Source organism: Labrus bergylta, chromosome 8 (genome assembly GCF_963930695.1).
Source record: "Labrus bergylta chromosome 8, fLabBer1.1, whole genome shotgun sequence".
Lineage (NCBI taxonomy): Eukaryota > Metazoa > Chordata > Actinopteri > Labriformes > Labridae > Labrus > Labrus bergylta.
In genome coordinates, this window is record NC_089202.1 from 23,142,316 (window position 1) to 23,160,524 (window position 18,209).

General features: G+C 40.9%; 2 protein-coding genes across 4 annotated transcripts; both read left to right on the forward strand.

Annotated features, from left to right (window-relative positions):
• Window positions 1-932: 932 nt before the first annotated feature.
• si:dkey-30e9.6 (uncharacterized protein LOC564083 homolog) lies at window positions 933-4,935 on the forward strand. Its single transcript, XM_065958342.1, has 4 exons — window positions 933-1,768; window positions 2,651-2,735; window positions 2,944-3,086; window positions 3,333-4,935. The coding sequence occupies exons 1-4, from the start codon at window positions 1,331-1,333 to the stop codon at window positions 3,417-3,419; spliced, it is 753 nt and encodes a 250-aa protein (XP_065814414.1). The 5' UTR covers window positions 933-1,330; the 3' UTR covers window positions 3,420-4,935.
• A 248-nt stretch (window positions 4,936-5,183) lies between these two features.
• arl4aa (ADP-ribosylation factor-like 4aa) lies at window positions 5,184-10,537 on the forward strand. Of its 3 annotated transcripts, none has more exons than XM_020653611.3 (2): window positions 5,184-5,282; window positions 8,057-10,537. In XM_020653611.3, exon 2 carries the CDS (start codon window positions 8,158-8,160, stop codon window positions 8,758-8,760), a length of 603 nt encoding a protein of 200 aa, XP_020509267.2. In that variant the 5' UTR covers window positions 5,184-5,282; window positions 8,057-8,157; the 3' UTR covers window positions 8,761-10,537. The 3 variants fall into 3 exon arrangements, with proteins under 3 accessions (XP_020509267.2, XP_065814183.1, XP_065814182.1); XM_065958111.1 differs by lacking the exon at window positions 5,184-5,282 and adding an exon at window positions 5,845-5,995; XM_065958110.1 differs by lacking the exon at window positions 5,184-5,282 and adding an exon at window positions 5,884-6,100.
• Window positions 10,538-18,209: the final 7,672 nt, after the last annotated feature.

The following is an 18,209-nucleotide window of genomic DNA, read 5'->3' on the forward strand; positions in this document are numbered from 1 at the left end:
CATTACAACATGTGTACACTTGTTTCTGTCACTTTAAGGGATATTACTGTCCAGGCTTTCTGTTCTACAGTACCTGACATATGGACTTTTACTTCACTTGAGATATTTTTATTGTTATTGTGTTGTACTTTTCCTAGAGCCTCTCATCTCATGCCCATTTGTCTGATGCCCTCTCGCCCAGTGTCCTGAAGCCACGCCCCCTGGAGCTTTCTGAGCTTTTGATTATCAAAATAACAGCTTGCGTTCGAGCCGCTGTGTCTCGTTCCTACTTTGTTGTTTTTGTACTACGGGGTAATAGCAATCATACTTTTGAATAATCACCAAGAGAACACTTAAAAAATATGAGGAACAGGTAATACAGAATATTATGATCTGAAAGGGCATGAAACGAGAGGTCTCCAGGCTGCAGGCAGAGCACCCCTTAATGACCCCCCCCCCGGAGGTCAGTACCCCTACTTTGAAATACACAGATTCAGACAATGGTTTGCCATTTAAACAAGTGGTTTCAGTCTTTTTTTTCTAGAAATGTTTCAGATGTTCATGAGATCTGATACATTCACCCCAAAGGGAGAGAAGGAACCTCTAAACCCAGATGATTTCACTAACAACCCTCTTTAAGGACAGTAGAGGACAGTATAACTTTATTTTTCTAAAGGGCGGTAAGTGTGAAGAAAGAAAAATGAATATCAGAACATTGTTTGTCTTTACACCCCCCTAATTAGCTCATGTCCCGACATATTCATCCTACACAGAAGCAGTTTATAAGAAGAGGTTTTATGTCAAATGATTAAAGGAGTGAACCCTCTGAATGTATTATTCACATCTTATATCCTTCCATGTATCTTAGCAGGATATTGTCTATACTCTTTTAAAGCATTAATATGTATAATTGTAACACAGTTTTTGATGCTTCCTGTTTCTCAGTGCACATGGAAAAACATTTGCTCTTAAGGTTTACGTTCTTCATGTTGGGTATTTAAATGGATTGCTACAGTAAGAGGATCTCGGGCATTCTCGTATTTACAGGGGAATTTGTTTGCACAGTTGCTAAGTACCTGCTTTTGTTGGATGCCTTACTGAGCTCGGCCCACTTAACTTAATTCTGTTTTGCTCAAAAGACAAAAGGCGCCCGTTACCAAGCAGTGCCTTTTATGTGTTGTGTCTGTGAGCAGCTCTTGTGCATCAGTCTGCCACTTTCCCCTGGAGTCACCCCCATGTTCCTCACAAACAGTACGACAAGCTCAACCTCCAACTACAGATCCAAACTCGTAGTTTAGTGTCAGGACAAGGGGAGAGCTCCGGGAAGGTAAGCGGACATTTTCTTGTCAAAATGGCTCCGTATAGTTTGTTGCCTCCACTGACCTCAATCCGCTTTGAAGATAAGGTCCATTTCTCTGCGAGTCAGCATCTCTCTTTTTCAAGAAGCAAATGGTTTGCTTCCCCAGAGACTGAGAGCGAAGGCGACGTGTGGAGCACCAAGCCACCGGATTTCTCTGTGAAACTGTACAGATCTCTGACAGTCCCTCAAAAGAAAGAAAGAAAAGAAGATTCAAGTCCAGCTGTACCTCCGCTTGGTGTAACAAAAAGGAGAATCGGGGTACTTTTACCAACATTATTAAATCAGAGTTACCAGAGGAAAGACGAGCCTCTGGAGTTCATCACATCACACAGGCCTCCTGATGCTCTGGAATCTGAGCTGATGTTTGTCAGGACGGGGAAGTATCCTTCTGGGCCGTACAAGAACCCCAAACCACATGACTTCAGACCGGTGAGTGTACCTGCACACATGAAAATATGGTAGGTTGTCTTAAAAACAAAAAAAAGACATAAACATGAAAACTGTACATGAGATGAGTCCTTTTTTCCCTAGGAGTGTTTCTACTTTAAAACTTGAAGGAAATGTAACTAAAAGTACAAATATAGTTTGAATTAAATAAATGACTTTTACTTTCAGTACTGCAGTATTTTATTTTATTTCTATTTTATTTAACCTTCATTCAAGATCTGGTTAATATTAAAAACTTCTGTTTTCAAGAGCGTCCTGGCCAAGACAGGCAGCAGCCGCACAATTTACAGAGTTTCACACAAACAACAAGCAGCCACACATACAAATACAAAAAATACATTGTTAGACATTAAAAGACACAAATAACCAATTTAAACAGCAAATGTTCATTAAAATCTTCCACAAACACATCAGGAAGAATATCTACAGCTAGATGCGTCCGCCTCCAGGTCTTTCAACATCCTCTTAAAAGCATTCAATCAGAGAGGAGTTTGTTAAGTTTCAGCTCTTTTTGTAATAAGTTCAAAGTAAAGGGAGCAGCAAACTGAAACACCTTTTTCTCCAGCTCAGTTCTGACTTTTGGAACAGGAAGTAAGAAAAGGTCCTGAGAGCGAGGATTTTAAGTCCCTGTTCTCTGCTGACTCATGGAGGTGAGAGGGTACGAAGGAAGCAGATGTTTCAATTCCTTTTTCCACCAAGCGGTCCGGTTTGGTTCAGTTTGGTTCAGTACATAAGTTTGCATATGCTCACTCGAGTAGAACTACGGCCACCACTTTTGGTTGTAATATTTTATTTTGCCCCAAGATGGCGACCAACACAACACTAAAAAATGTCCAACCTTTTTCTTTTCACCACCGCCTTCAGCTGGATGAGGACCTTCCTGACATTGTGACAACATTTCAGAGAGACCCTGGTAACCTGAACTTAAAGTTACGGCACCTGGACATTAGTAAGTGGAATTACATTATCTCTGGAGCTTTACATCACTGAATGAGTACATTTAGGATTAAGCTTCTTCTTACAAAATGATGTGAATGTTTAAAATGAATTATCTAAACTGCGTCACAAGAAAACGTCTGAATCAGTCAGAAGCTTCCTGACATTTTAAACAATGTTGTTCCTATTGATTGAATGGATTGATGTTTTTTATTTTCCAGTTCGGACCATCAGATCTGAGTCAGGCTGCTGTATAAGAGGCAACAAGACAAAGATGGACACCTTTAAGCCTCCAGAGCCCAAATGGGATGCAAGGCTCGTACTGCCTCAGACGCCCTACCCTCCAAAATCGGCTTCCTACACTGTCAGTGGTGTCTCAGTTTTACTCTTACATAATGAACCTTTTCTATAGCCGTGTTCACACATGCACTCCTGAAAACTTCTGGAGAATTTCAGGAGAGAGAACTCCCAGGATTCCGTTAGCCTCAACGTCATCTTTTGTTATTGTTTTGATTGGGCGGATTTTCCATACTGTGCGTTTAACTTTAGTTGTCTTCAGTATGTTACAGGAAATGTTTATAATTCATCAGTTTACATGTCTGCTTCACAGAGACACCGACGAAGACGAGGAGCGTACAGTGCTTTCTTGGACCGCGTGGAGGACAAACTTTCAAGATCCTGGAAAAATAAATCATGACACTCTTCAGAATTACCTTTGATTTTTTTTTATTAAGTATTGCTGAGTTGTGGAACATGCTAGTTAAACCGTACTTATGAGATGAGATGAGATGAGATTCAACTTTATTGTCATTACACATATACAAGTATAGAGTAACGAAATGAGGTTTGGCATCTCACCAGAAGTGCAAATAATCAGAAAGTGCAAGAATCTGTGCTATGTACAGTAATTACAAAATTTACAGATGTAGACAAAAAATGTGAATTATTGGGTATATATGGACAACGTGCATCAAAATATATATATTATAAGTTAATAATGTGCAAGACTCTGTTAAACTAACCAAGCTCCAACCCAGAACCACGCAGGTCCAAAACCTGTAGTTTTATTTTCAATGCTTAAAGTCGGAGATGATTATTACGAGATGTTAGCAGACTGTGCTACGGAATCTTTTTCCTCTATCACTAATGGTTGGGAAGAGAGGTGAAATCCTTTGATATTTCATAAGAGCGCAAAGATCAGTGGAAAGTCTCATTAATTAAATGTACAAGAAAATTGTTTGTTTTCCTCTTGTACTCCAACATCCATCTCATGACCAACGTTTTTTCAAATTGGGTAAGATAGTAAATGTATGAATGTCACCTCTAATGGAGTACTTTAATATGTCTTACTTATCCGAAGTAAAGACATAAAGCAGTCTTAGAGCTTTAAGTTGCAGCGACTCCGGTATCATAAAGGTCATCGTACAACATTATGAGCTCACCCTCTGGTCCATTAACAGCTGTTCATTCAGTACCCCGACTATGATAAACATGTGAAGCCTGCACATATTAAAGGCATATCTGAAATAGCTGCACATGTGTTTAATGAGTCATCTGTGAGTCTGTGCATAACTCATGTGCTAAATATAAAAACAAATAGTTACTGCGTTATATCACCAAGCCCCCCAGGATGCCGAGCAGCAAACCACCAGACGTGTGTTTGGATCTTTTACAGTTTTTAGAAAATCTGTTTTTGCAATCCAGGAAATAAGAAGGAATAGTAATGTTTTCAAGGGCTGCATAATAAGGATAATAACATTATTATTGATGCAATATTTGTTGGGGTGTGTATTAAACTACGGGTTCCCAAATTATTCAGCTCACAAACCCCAAAATAAGGGTACCAGAGACTTGGCAAAGTGCGGTCATGAGCCAAAAAAGGTCGGGACCACTGTCTGAAATATACTGTAAGTTTGTCATTTTAGCGTTCATTTTATCGATGTATTGGTACTTCATTTTTTAATCTTATCTCTGAGTTCATTAATACTAGTAATAATTGACATTTTAACGGTAACAATACTTAAATATCAAGAGTAAATACAAAAAACAAACGAGTCCTACAATTAGGCCAACACATGAGAGTAGCAGTATAAACTATCCTCTTGTGTTACTTCACTGCAGTCTAAGCTCATTTTCTGAATGTGTTTTTAACCATGAAGAAACAGGTTACTACTGTGTATCTATTGTAATAGCAGGCCTTACTTTTAATTGTACTCACTACACACACGTTTTTTCTGGTATATTCCCGTCTCTGTGTAAAATGATTAAAAGTCAAACCAGTGATTGAGAAACAGAGACACCATGTGAAAACGCTTTTTTTTTACTGTTTGTTATCCTTCACGCATGAGGGGCTGATGTAGTCAGCGTGGTGCTTTTACTGCCCCCTGCCCCCCCTCGACCAATCATTTCAAACAAAAACACGAGGGGCGGTGCTGTTGCTGCAGAGGACCCCCCCCCCCCCCACACACACACACACACACACACACACACACACACACACACACACACACACACACGAGAGAAGATGGGGGAACACGCTACCTTCACGCGCTGAATCAATGTAAGTTCGAATGTTACTTTTAATGGTTACCAAGGTTACTAACATTTACTCTGGCGCTGCTGCAAGCTAACATTTGCTTATCTGTGACATTTTCGGAGAGTTTATCGCTCTATGAGAGTCCGTTAACGGTTTAACATGAGCTACTAAACACAACCGCTGACTATGAAGCCTCCAGGTTGTGGACTGGACTTACTTTAATGGATTTTATAGAGTCATATTTGGCTATATTCCTTCCGAGTGTCTCGTATCTGAACGCGAAGAAAAGTGACATTTCTGGACAGTTTAAAACATATTTAAGTTAAAATGAGGCGTACCTTTCTCGCCTCTCCTGCCGTTTTTTTTTCCCTTGGAGAATTTGAATCTACTTCAGTCATGCCGCAATTATATGTTTACGGCTCGAAAGTGATAAATTATTAATGTAGAAAGTAAAAAAAAAAATGGTGTGACAGACAGACGGAGCAACAGGTGATCCTGGTTCCCGGGCAGATACTTGATTGACAGCCCTTTTAGCCAATCAGCTGGCAGCGAACGGCGACAACGCACCAATCGCACGCGTCCGCAGTGTTCGAATGGGCGTGTAGCCAAACTGACAGCAGTGCCATCAGCAGTGGAGCCACACACGGGTGCAGAGAGGACAGAGCAGGGAGTGTTTCTGTTTCTGGGGAAGGATTTTTCCGTCGCCTTGCCTTTTCAGACGAGGTGGAAATACAAAAGTGAGTTGAATTGCATGCTGTTTAGACGCTGGAGAGGACTGCGTTTGTGTTCACAGAGGAGTACATTGAATGTTTTCTCTGCCCTTTTTTCTCTCAGACTGCCTGGTAGGTAACCTATTTCATAGAGGACATAAAGACGCATCTGTTCACCTGCTTGTCAGTCATCTATAAATTATATCTCATTCCGTTAAAATACTAGAAAACTGTCTGTATTTCTAACACAGATCAATTGAAGATTTTACAGGAATTGAAACACAACAAGCTGGGAGGCCCCTATAAGAGTGTTACAATTGCATCATATAAGATGAATGGATTCAACTTAGTGAATAATGTTAGATACAAGCAGGATATATTGGACTCACACTAAACTCTATATTGACTTGACTTATGATGTAAAGATAATCAAGTTATTTTTTTGTCAAATGTTTGTAAAATGGTTAAATGCTCCACATCAGGGTTATTAGCTCATTCTTTTTGATGTAGACCAGGAAATAGTTTATTGCTCTTTTGCTGGTCATGAAGGTTGTTTGGTTGTAAATGATGTACTGCTGTGGACTTTGACTCAATAGCCCTATAGACACTTCTGTTGAAACATCAGTCACAATAATACCCATTTCAAAGACATTTGTTAGCTGCAAAAACAACCATAAAACAACGCCACATTTTCAGTCAGACTTATTTGAAACATCCGCTACAGTACATTACACATAGTGATATCATCCAAAGTTTTTAATGGGGAAAAATGCAGCCTTAAAGTGTCCCTTTGATACTCTGATAATCTTCCCTTAACAAATAAAAAGTTGAAGATTTATAAGCCATAAAATGCCCCATTGTTGTAATCGGTACACTCAGTGGCGTGTTGTGTCGGGTTGGTCTGGTATGTCGAGTAGCTTCAGGTGGCTTAAGTTGTCAAACATTTGATCGATTTTGTTATGCAAGTTATAGTTGCTCATTTTGTTGACTTTTCTCTGCCTGTGTTGCTTTTACGTAACATTTGAAGACAAACCGGTTAACTAACGATGATTTCTTGAAGCAACAGAGAGGATTATCTTTGGATATTTTGATGTGACATCATTCTGTTGTTGACGGTTGTGGCTTTAGTAGCTGTTTAGTTAAAGCTGGGCAATTAATCTCGATAAACTAGGGCTCGACCGATATGAGATTTTTGGGGCCGATAGCGATAATGAGGAGGGGGAAAAAATCAGATGCCGATATATCAGCCGATAAATTTCTTAGTTCTATGTTCTGTAGGGATAGATATAGGTATGCACATTTATTTCATTGATCCCTCAAATGCAGTAGCCAAAAAGTTGTGAAAAATAGAAATAATGAAGACAAGATGGTCACTCAACTGGAAAGTAACTGCATGTACATGAATCACCGCTTGACACTCTGGAGAGTGATAATGCCTGTTGTAATCCATATAGCGCCCTCCGCTGGTGACAGCCAGAAAGAGAAATGATATAGTAATACAATGATGCTCAAATTAAATGCTATTTGACTGGTGATTAAATCGAGCAATATTGACGCACATCTGTGATTAAAGTTAGCCGATACAATAGTCACTGGATATGCTAATATTGGTCGGGCTCTTCAATAGAGACATCAGGAAAATCTGAATTCATCGCAATAAATAAAAAAACATTTTTTAAAGTAGTTAAGCATTGCTTTCTCTCTCAGCATGTTTACATTTTAGTTGTACAGAGACCTGAGTCTAATGTTCATGCTTTCAAACTATTTTGAAGCGGTCAGATGAAGCTAAAGCAAACAATCGGCTACTCTTGGATTAGTTGGCGCCAATCTAGTGGGGGAAAAAAAAAATTGGATTGGTTCTGGATTAAGAAGGGACATGTTGCAAACACTGGTGTTCTGTAAAACATGAAGAACAGCAAATGGACATAGAAACTGAGATACAGCTAATATGCACTCTATATGGTTATTCAAAATGGCTTATCAAAATGTTATTGCAAATCTTTTCTCTTATCATGCAGGCCTCGTCTAAGTGCAGATGCTTCTGTAAATCTGTGTTTCACCCAAAAATAACATGCAATATGTTTATAGGTCATTGCTGCTGTCATTCTGGAATATTGTCAGCTCTGAGGATTACTGCCAGACAACTGGATCAAATCTCCTACATCATCAATCCTTCCTCATGAGGAAAGATGGGGAACGGATTGTCAGAGCAACCCAGCCTCCTCTCAAACATCCCCTTCTTCCAGTCGTTCCACATCGCCATCCTCGGGCTGGACTCGGCAGGAAAGACCACCGTGCTGTACAGACTTCAGTTCAATGAGTTTGTCAACACGGTGCCCACCAAAGGTTTCAACGCCGAGAAGGTTAAACTGTCTCTGGGCGGCCACAGGAGCGGCACGTTCCACTTCTGGGACGTAGGCGGTCAGGAGAAGCTTCGCCCCCTGTGGAAGTCGTACACGCGATGCACAGACGGTATTATATTCGTGGTGGACTCTGTGGACGCAGAACGCATGGAGGAGGCTAAGACGGAGCTCCATAAAATCGCTAAGACGTCTGAGAACCAGGGGGTGCCTCTGCTGGTGGTAGCCAACAAACAGGACTTGAGGCACTCTTTAGGACTCGCTGAAATTGAAAAATTGTTGGCGCTGAAAGAACTGAGCCCGGCGACCCCCTGGCACCTGCAGCCATCCTGCGCTATCATAGGTGACGGACTCAGGGAGGGCCTGGAGAAACTCCACGACATGATCCTGAAAAGGAGGAAGGTGCTCCGGCAGCAGAAGAAAAAGAGATGAAGTTGTCACTAGAAAAAAGACTTTGTGACTGCTGTTTTTATGTGAAGGAAACAAAGGATTCTCTGCGGGTTGCAGGTCCAGATTCATCACGCTGAGTTTTATCAGTCCAGTAATTTGAGATGTAGGATTCCCGGCCTTGGTCTAGTGACGATGCTGTTGATCAGGAAGTGACACATAGAAAAGGAATACAGTATGAAGATGAGAAAGGTTCAGACATGTGTGGATAGGTTTATAAAGAAGTTTTTCTGACGATCCAAAGCACTGAGGGTTTGGGGAATGGAAGGGTGACAGAAGTTAAGGACGCTGTATGTTTCATGAACGGCTTTTCCAAACACGTTTTACCAAAAATATTTAAGATAATTTCTCACCAGTTGAAGGGTAAATTGGTAAATGATTGAAGGTTGTTACACCAGGGAGTCAATTAAATATCAGTTTTATTTCACTGTTGAATATGTTATTATAATTAGGTTTTTTTACACTGGACTTTCTACGTTTAAGAAAAGTATTATCATGCATCATCATTATCAATTTGTTTGCTGGCTTACATCTCTGTTTTTTTTTATGAGCACTTTAGATTATTATTTCGTATGAAGTTTATAAGTTTTAAATAGAGCATATGTGTTGGATTTTCACTGAAATGATGGGGGGGGGGGAACAACAAATGTTACTGTAGTTGGTCCGTGGTGACCGCTTTATGTTTTGCTTAATAAAACATATTTACAGCAATGTTGACGCTTGAGGGAATCATTATGAACACAATGTTTCTAGAGAGATTTCATCTAAAAGTCATGTAGTTGTAGTAAAGGTGCTGTGTGGAAGTTTAAAGATACAGTATGTAGATTCTGCCGTCAAGGAGCTCACAATCAATACTACAATAACAAAAGGTGATGTTGAGGGAGGCGTGGAATCATGGGAGTTCTCTCTGCTACTCCACCCCCATCCCCCAGGGGAAACCAAACTGCGTTGACCGGAGTCAAGACGACAAACGGGCAAAACCGACATGAGGATGAGAATATGTTTACTTAAGATGTATCCAAGTACAGTTTACATGATGTTTTTAACATCCGGTGTTTCCACGGCAACGATAAACATTCTGCCTATCATGGCGGCTCTGTGACGGCGGGTGCCATGACAAGACATGTCACAACTATAAAATTACGGATTTCTTTAGCTTTGATAACTTTTGGAAATATTTGAGGTAATCTAAGTACTCAACAAAAAAAATAGAATATAGGTTTCGTCAATTTTGAATCAAATTAGATATTTTAATGTAAACACTCATAAAATTCTACATGTTGTATGTTGAAGGTGTTATCGATTTTGATGACACCTGTCTACAAAAGAGAGGACATATCTCTTTGATTTTGTCCTGTGCATTGTAAAGTGGTGCTCTGTAACAAAAAAGCCTCCCTTCTTTATTTTAAATGTCTAGGATGTAACTCACAACGACTCTTTGGTGTGGTAAAGTGTTTAAAGGCGGTTTTGAATGTTTTTAATATTCAGATTGTTTCATTACCAGCCAGAAAACTCACAGGAGCTTTAAACATGTTCAGGATTGCAGCCCTCATTCGGGGTGATAGTGTACTCGAGCACATTTGAGTAAGTAGGGAGTGTTATTAAAACAAACATGATGTGAAACGATCTGTCAGTGTTCCCTTTAATGAGCCATTAAACCATAAATTCTCGGCGTGTAGCTCCTGAAAAGCTGACATTACAGTACTTGTTCTTCAACCACGAGAATGTGATGTTCCTGAATAAACAAAACATTGGCCAAGTACGTGATGCCTCTAAGCATTTTTTCCTTTTTTTAAAAAACTTGTACATTGATTGTGTAGAGTCTGGAATGAGGTTGTGATACTTTGACACTTTTCAATTCCACAATTGAAGTTTTTCGAAAAGTACCAAAGCTATTAAAAAAACGACAGATCATTCGTTTTAACCAGATCCTACAGCCAGGGAAACGTAGAGAGCGCTGTCCAAACCACTCAAAAACAATGGCAACATAACGTTTTGTGAAATTTTCCTAATGAAAAACTATCGATATTAATATTCAAGACTTTGATTTGTCACGTACTCATACAGATGTGCAGTGAATATGGATTCTATTTTTGTTGCCATGGTATTAATACAGTTTCCTTTTAACTAGGGTTTAAAATGTTTTTGTGACAACCCCGGGGAGGAATATATGTGAAACCAATGAAAAGACTCACTGCAGGTACAGAACCTTAAAGCTCCTGTGAGGAGTGATTAGCTGTTTATGAAACAAACTGAAATTAATATTGATGACCTTTTATGACCTAAAAAAGCAAACAAGACCACCAGCGAGAGGACTGACTATTTCTATAACGTTATTTTTAATGCCTGTAACAGCCGTTGTAGGGTAGGTGTCAGTCAAAGTGGTGAACAGCACGCTGCGGAATGAGTGATTCATTTGACTGCATGTAAAACAAAAAAAGCAAGAAACATTTTTTTTTGTTTTGTTAACTTCTTACTACACATGTAAAGGATAAAATCAGCAAAGAAGATGACAGGTACTGATTTGTCCACAGAGAGCGCCAAAATTGACACAGTCAAAAGTTCATCGCAGGATCTTTAACCTTGAATATTCTTCATGTAAGAATCTGTAAAAAAAAAAAAAAAAAAAGGATTTACTGATAAAGTAAGAAACTCTAAATCTGTCATGTTGACAGGTGACCTGAATTGTTACCTGCCACAGCAGAAATGTGTTAAGCAGGGGGCGGGAGCAAATTTCATTTCTGGTTAGCAGAATTTGCATAAAGTGTAAAGAGACGACTGTTTACATAGTCGGGTAATATTTTTGCTTATCTAATATCTCACATTAAAAAACAAAACCTATCAGTGCATGTTATGATTATATGAACATCTGAACAACAATCAAAGTCTAAAATATGAACTGTCTCCCCTCTATTAGCTGCTGGAGCTGTGTTGAGGGGTTTCAGATGCACTGATGCGAGAGCACACATGCCGTCCTTAAGACTCGAAATGTTGTCAGTCCAGTCTGGAGGCAGGACCCAGTACAACAGGCTTGGGCAGGAGGCTCTGCAGCCAGGGGTGTTGCAGAGTATTTTAGGACTGTGCAGGGCGTGTGTATGTGTATGTGTGTGTGTGTCAGCCTCGTGCTTTAACACCATTTGCTCTCCCATTCCTTTGAAACAATCAATGACTGAGAGCCCGACGGGCCCCATGTGTGGCAGCTGGCCGTCCAAAATAAACTGCAGATTGGTTAGTTTGCATTGCTCACAGGCTGAATCGCCAAACATCCCCGCCACATAAATATCTGTTCCAGTTAAAATGTGATAATTACGACCTTAGCTGAGGGGATTTTGGTGCTGTGTCTCAGGGGGGGATTGCATTTAAAAATAGAAACGACGTGTCCTTTGCACTGGTTTTCACACATTTATAAGAGTCAGGGCTTCAGCAAAATGCAGCCGACTTTAAATTTAAACCCCCTCTTTTAGGCTTTTTTAGACTTAAAAGCAGAGGGGAGGCGAGTGAGAGAGGAGGAATGAATCCCAAGAGTCCAAGTTTGATCTAAACATCAAGTGTTGGTTGGCAGCTTCTCAGTAATGCCCTAGTTTTGTCACATGTTGACGAATTATGTTTTTGTGTTTGGGAAACCCCAGGTGCCTCTTCCTTACTTGTTTGACAGGGAAGGAAACTGAAAAAGGGCAAAGGTATATTCACACTTTTCCTGATTCCCTTCTCTCTGCAAGCCAGGTCAGCTTTCAGTGTGTAAATCAATTCAAATGTCCCGTTCTGCTTCCCTTCCTCACTTCAGACCATTTCGTTTGATCTGCCAAAAGCACCTGCAAGGGAGTTCAATTCAAAAAAATCGTATTACCTGTCTTGTGCTTCACTTTGAATGACTCGGATTAATATGTTCAAAACCACACGGAGGGACTTAAAACCAACCATAATCGCTTTATTTGGTCACTTTTCTCCTGCTCCTGTGACGTCTTCAGTGAAAGTTGGATTACGGTGAATAAATCTCTCAAGGCCGTCCATTAACCCATTAACCTCACATGGTGTGCTTGGCAAGAAAACACTCAAACCCACACAAAATGAAGAGCACCCTCCTTCGTGCATCGTGTCTTGTTTGGAGCAGCTCATCCATACAATCGTTCCCAGCCATTAATGCTTTCCTACTGTACCGGAGCTGCTCTCGCCTGAGGCAGGATCCAGTTTGTCAGTTATTTTCCAGGTTGGGTGGCTGGCAGCTGAATACTGTACAAAGTGTCCCGCTGTGTGAACATGTGAGATTATTATTATTACATCATATGACAGAGCTCCAAGTGGGGAGGAGTTTCAGAAGAGGATTTCTGCGCACTATAAATTCCCATGACAGAGTTTTCTTTTAATGATATCCTCAGAGTTCCTCAACAGACACGCCCGTGAAACACCCGACATGGGAACGCAAGTCATCAAGGAGTCTCATGCATAATTTAATTTCATGTTGTGTTTATCCTTCTGAAGATTTTCTACTTTTTGGCAAATGGTTTCCATACAACAATCCCAATGAGCCTCGGCCACTGTTTCCATAAAAGCCAGTATCAGAATCAAATTCAGAACCCTGTGTCGTTGTAAATTCAGCCTCGGCGCTGCACGTTACTTTGTCTTTTATTTTGCCCTGTATAAGTCATTTCATAAATAAAACATAATATATAAAGCCCTGTGTACACCCAGCCTTTTTTTTCTGAGCAGCAGCGTCTTTTTTCAGTTGTTTACAATGAGTAGAGAGCGTTCGAAGCAGCAGGTGGCCTCCTGGAAGAAAAATCACAGTGCCCAGCGTCTTTTTTTCAGAGCGCTCGGCCTTTTTTGTGCGGCTGCTCCGAGCACTCAAGTTGAAAAGCTTTAAACTTTTACAGAAAGGTGCTGGCGCTTAAAAAAAAAAGACTAGGTGGACACGGGGCCTAAGAGAGACCAGCACTGAAGGTTATCAATAATAACATGAATATTAACGAAACACAGAGGTTAAAGCGAGTCCGGCCCTGGATTTTCAAATCAGGGATGAGACAGCTGAGAGCGGGTTTCAGCGGTTGCCGAGCCTTTGACACCCACAGGCCACCGTAGACATCAGACTGACAGCGCCGATCCCCATCACAGATCAAGAGAGATCGTTAGGCATGTAAGAAATTCAGACTGAACGGTAAGACGTGTCCACAGATCGTCTCCATGACGACGTTCAGACGAGATGGCGCAGCTCCTTCTATACGGTCAAAAGTTCAACTCTTACACTTCAGTTTCAAATATTTTATTTGGAAAACCTGACGGCTGTTGCTGCTTCCTGTTTGTTTGTGAAGCCAGCACAACATTCAGATACATTTCTTTGGAAATAATTTATTTTTATTATTTCACTTTTACTTTCAGTAAGAAATGTAATGTTGGGTTTACTACAGCTGTGTGTAGCCTTACACATAATACCAAAAACATTAAAAACAATATTATGAGAAAAAAAACATCTAAATCAGTATCTGTATGTATCGGAATCAGATTTGAACAAAAGAAAAGTGGATTGTGCATTTCCATATTTAAAGATAGATGAGTATCTACATTGTACTGGCTGTTACTGATGGCCTTGCGGTTGTGTTGCACGCCCCGTGTGCAGGGGCTGGGGTCGTAGTCGCGGCGGCTGTGGGTTCGGATCCCGCCTCAGCCCTTTGCTGCGAGTCGCCCCCCCGTTCTCTCCTCCCGGCGTTTCCTGTCTCTCTTCGGCTGTCCTGTCCAATGAAGACAAAAATGCCCAAAAAATAACTTAAAAAAAATAAAGAAAAACAAGAACTCCTTTGAGTCTTATCCACAGAGGTAACACACGCTAGGCTGATGGTTGTTGAACGCTTTAAAGTATTTTCATTGCTCCTCTTATGGGGGTAAAAAAAATAGAAGATTTTGAGGCTATTCTGGCAGAGTGGTAGGACGTCTGCTCCCTGTGAGATTCATTTAAGAGACATTGCAATAATCCTCGCTCTGAAACAAGGTGAAACAAAGTGTGTAAGCGGTAAATAAGAGCACACATGCAGGTTTGTGTGCCTTTGAGATGGTGGGTATGTGGCCTTTTTTGACCTTGAACTTTTATGACGCCATTAAGACTCCCATGGCTGCACTGCACATTAACACCCGGACACACAGAGAGGGTTCTTTTTAATCTAATGTTGAATATAAAATAAGGATAAACAGCTCTGGTAGAGGAGATACATACAACAAATGTATATCATAAAGCCTTTTCCTGCATGGCCTTGACACATTTATGTTAAGTTTCCCATAAATCAACCCCCAGAGGCTTCTCTTATTCTGCTGAGTTTTGAGATTCGTCCCCATTGTGTACTTTAAAAAGGCGACATTGCAATGTATGCATGCTCCCAGCCTGCTTATTATGCAAGGTTATCATGACGGGATTCATTTTTCTTCCCCCAGCCTATTGAGAGCGAGTGGCCTATTTACATGTGAATTCCTCCCGTAGCCCTGAAGCCTCGCTCAAAGTAGCGAACGGGGCCACCTGCAAGGGGAGAAGAGGGGAGGAGGAGGAGGAGGAGGAGGAGGAGGGGGGGGAAGAGACGCTGTTTGAGGAGCTAGAGAAGTGCACTCCTGCTTTCTTTGGTGCGGAGAAGAGAAGCTGGTTTCATTAATCCTCAGGATCCATGGAGACAGGGGGGGGGGGGGGGGGGCAAAATGAAAACAAGCACAACAGGCAGATGTTTTGTTTTTATCACCTGAAAAACAATTTGCAATGGGAGAGCTGTGATTTCTGTTAAAGGGGACATATTGTGAAAAATCCACTTGTACAGTGTTTTTACACTGTTGTTAGTGGTGTAATATGTCCTCTTTATGAAATGTTTCTCTTATTGTTGATTCTTGGAACACAGACAAACAAAGTTCATATGAAAATGAAAAACCTTAGCGCACACAAAAATGCACTTTTATACGACTGAAATGCCCTCATAAACATCAAAGCATCAAATGTAATTTCTGCTTTATTTCAATTGATGGTATGATTTAAATCAAGTGTTTGTTCAAATGTTAAACACCTGAATCCCCCTGTCTTCACCTGCTTTGAGATGCTTTCTCCAGCAGTATTTGTAACTTTCAGAACAAAAATGTTTTAATGACTACAACACAATAATAATACATTGGTTTTATATAGCGCTCTTCTGAAAACTCAAAGACGCTTGACAATGACATCCTGTGTGAAGCACCTGTGCCCCATCAAGGTGCAAGTGTACTTCAAAAGAGCTTCCCACAACCACATCTGAAGGCTCTCAATGGCTACACTCAAAGGTGGGATCAGAGGCGCTGCCTGCTTGGGGCCCCCCAGGGGCTGACAAACTTTAAACCGCAGCAGTGGCTCAAAATGTGCACATTTTGCAATGACAGTGGGAAACCTCCCCAAGGTGGCCCTTTCTTACAGCGCTCCCTCGCCATGCTCTGCTAAGCATCACATGCATTTTTGCTGTGAAAACCAAAAGTTTGTCAAAGTTGGCAGAGAAAAATGAAGAGGAATTACCTGAGTGTGAGTGAAAAGAGGAAGAGGAAGACGAGTCGGGACACTAGCAGAGAAGAACGCTGGTTGGAGGGGCCCCCAAATGAAATGCTGCTTAGCTCCCCCAACTGACTCTAGAATCGCCACTGGGTGGGATGATGAAAAAAATGTTCAAATGGGGATCCAGGTGTCTTCCACATTAGCAATATGATATCCTTATAGTGCACAAAAGTCAGTACCCGATCTGGAATCTATAGAATACTCGTAATAGCCGATTTTAAACACAACTGAACCCGAGCCGAGAGGAATATTGAAGAAGAAGAGTATAGCTTTAGGAGTTATGGCAACAACACGAGTGTCTTTATAACGTCTCGTGAAAAACAAACCACACAGCCAGCTAACGACACCGATCATCCTCCATATTTGTTTTGAAGTCTGAAGTCATGTTTGATCATGCGAGTTTCTGTGAGATCTCGCGTCTGTGAAATGGTTACTCGAGGTCCGGCTGAATCGTCGTAGGGTGAGTGTGCGGAGGATTATAATGTTAGAAATCAGAAGAAACTGTCCTATTGTCTGAGGTCTCCCACACACAAAATCCGTTAAGACTTGAAAATCCCCTTTGGTGTAGCCAGCCTTAAATGGGCTCACAGTAGCTCTATCGTGCTTAGTGTTTTATCAACGGTGCCAAGGATTGGTTCAAAATCTCAAGGATTAAAGTAGCAAATGGCAGCACTGAGACTTTCAACTTTTCAGATAGTTTTGGCCTCTTTGACAAACTGTCAATGTGACAAAAGGAAATATTCTATCAAGGACAAAATGAGCAACACTGTAGATTTTTGGGGATTTAAATATGTAGCATGCACCAAAATCTACAAAAGTATGCAGTCACTGGGACAGATAAATGAACAGTAGGACACTACTGGGCAACATTTGCGAGCTGCAACAGTGTTCTTGTTTTCTCTGTGGATGGTCAGAGTGTTCATGCAGTGACATTCCTCTGCTCAGCCCGTGTGAAAGCCTCATTGTGGAGGTGATGATTGCTCTTTCACCTCTCGCTCTATCTGAGAGAGCGTGACTGTGAGCAGCTGGAACGAGAACTGGAGAAATGTGTGTGTGTGTGTGTGTGGGAGCGTGCACAAGAAGATGGTCAAAATGACTTTTTCATTCTCTCGACCATTTTGACCTTGAACTTTGTGCGACGCAGTTCCACCCACTCGACATCCATAACGCGGACACAAATCGAGTCCACAAAGGGCCACGTCCCCTCCAGTCTGGGCATTGTGAGGCACAAGCCTGTGAAATCTGTCTGTGGTCTTGTTTGGGCATGAGGGATTACGCTGGGTTTAGGCGGCGCTCCCCCCAAAAAGCTCTGACTGTGGGGGAAATTCACGGCGAGAGGGTTGACTCAGACTGGTTTGGAAGAGTTTCATCATTCGACAGATGAGAGGACCCAGCATGTGTTATGTGGCTTTTTGTTCAGCATCTTATTAAAAACTCTCCCAAAAAGAATGAAGAGAAATCAGAGACACATTTCCAACTACAAACCTAATCTAAATAGGAAAACCATACCCAGAAATAATCAAAAACATTAAAAGTTTTACACAAAAATATCTAAAATAATACAAAATGGACTTAACCCATGTTCTATTTTTTGTTGTTGGGTACTAACATTTACTCAAATATTTCCAAATGATCAAAGCCAGAGAAATCCATAACTTTATAGTTGTAATGAGAAGTATCTTGTCATGGTGATGTTTGTCGTTACCATGGAAACACCAGATGCTAGGTCAAAGATAAGGAAGTGGGAGCTGCTATTGAAAGCTGCCGTACTGTTGCTGTATGTGCTGCTGTGATAAAAACATCCAAGTCATTTTTTTTTTTTAAGATATATTTTTGGGCTTTTTGGGCCTTTAATGGAGAGATAGAACAGTGGATAGAGATGGAAAGAGAGAGA

Excerpts from the sequence above, each read along its gene's own strand:
- si:dkey-30e9.6 (XM_065958342.1), top strand. The coding sequence starts at position 1,331 with ATGGCTCCGTATAGTTTGTTGCCTCCACTGACCTCAATCCGCTTTGAA. Across the intron at positions 1,769-2,650 it reads AACCACATGACTTCAGACCG|CTGGATGAGGACCTTCCTGA; the intron begins GTGAGTGTACCT and ends CACCGCCTTCAG. Across the intron at positions 2,736-2,943 it reads GTTACGGCACCTGGACATTA|TTCGGACCATCAGATCTGAG; the intron begins GTAAGTGGAATT and ends TTTATTTTCCAG.
- arl4aa (XM_020653611.3), top strand. The coding sequence starts at position 8,158 with ATGGGGAACGGATTGTCAGAGCAACCCAGCCTCCTCTCAAACATCCCC.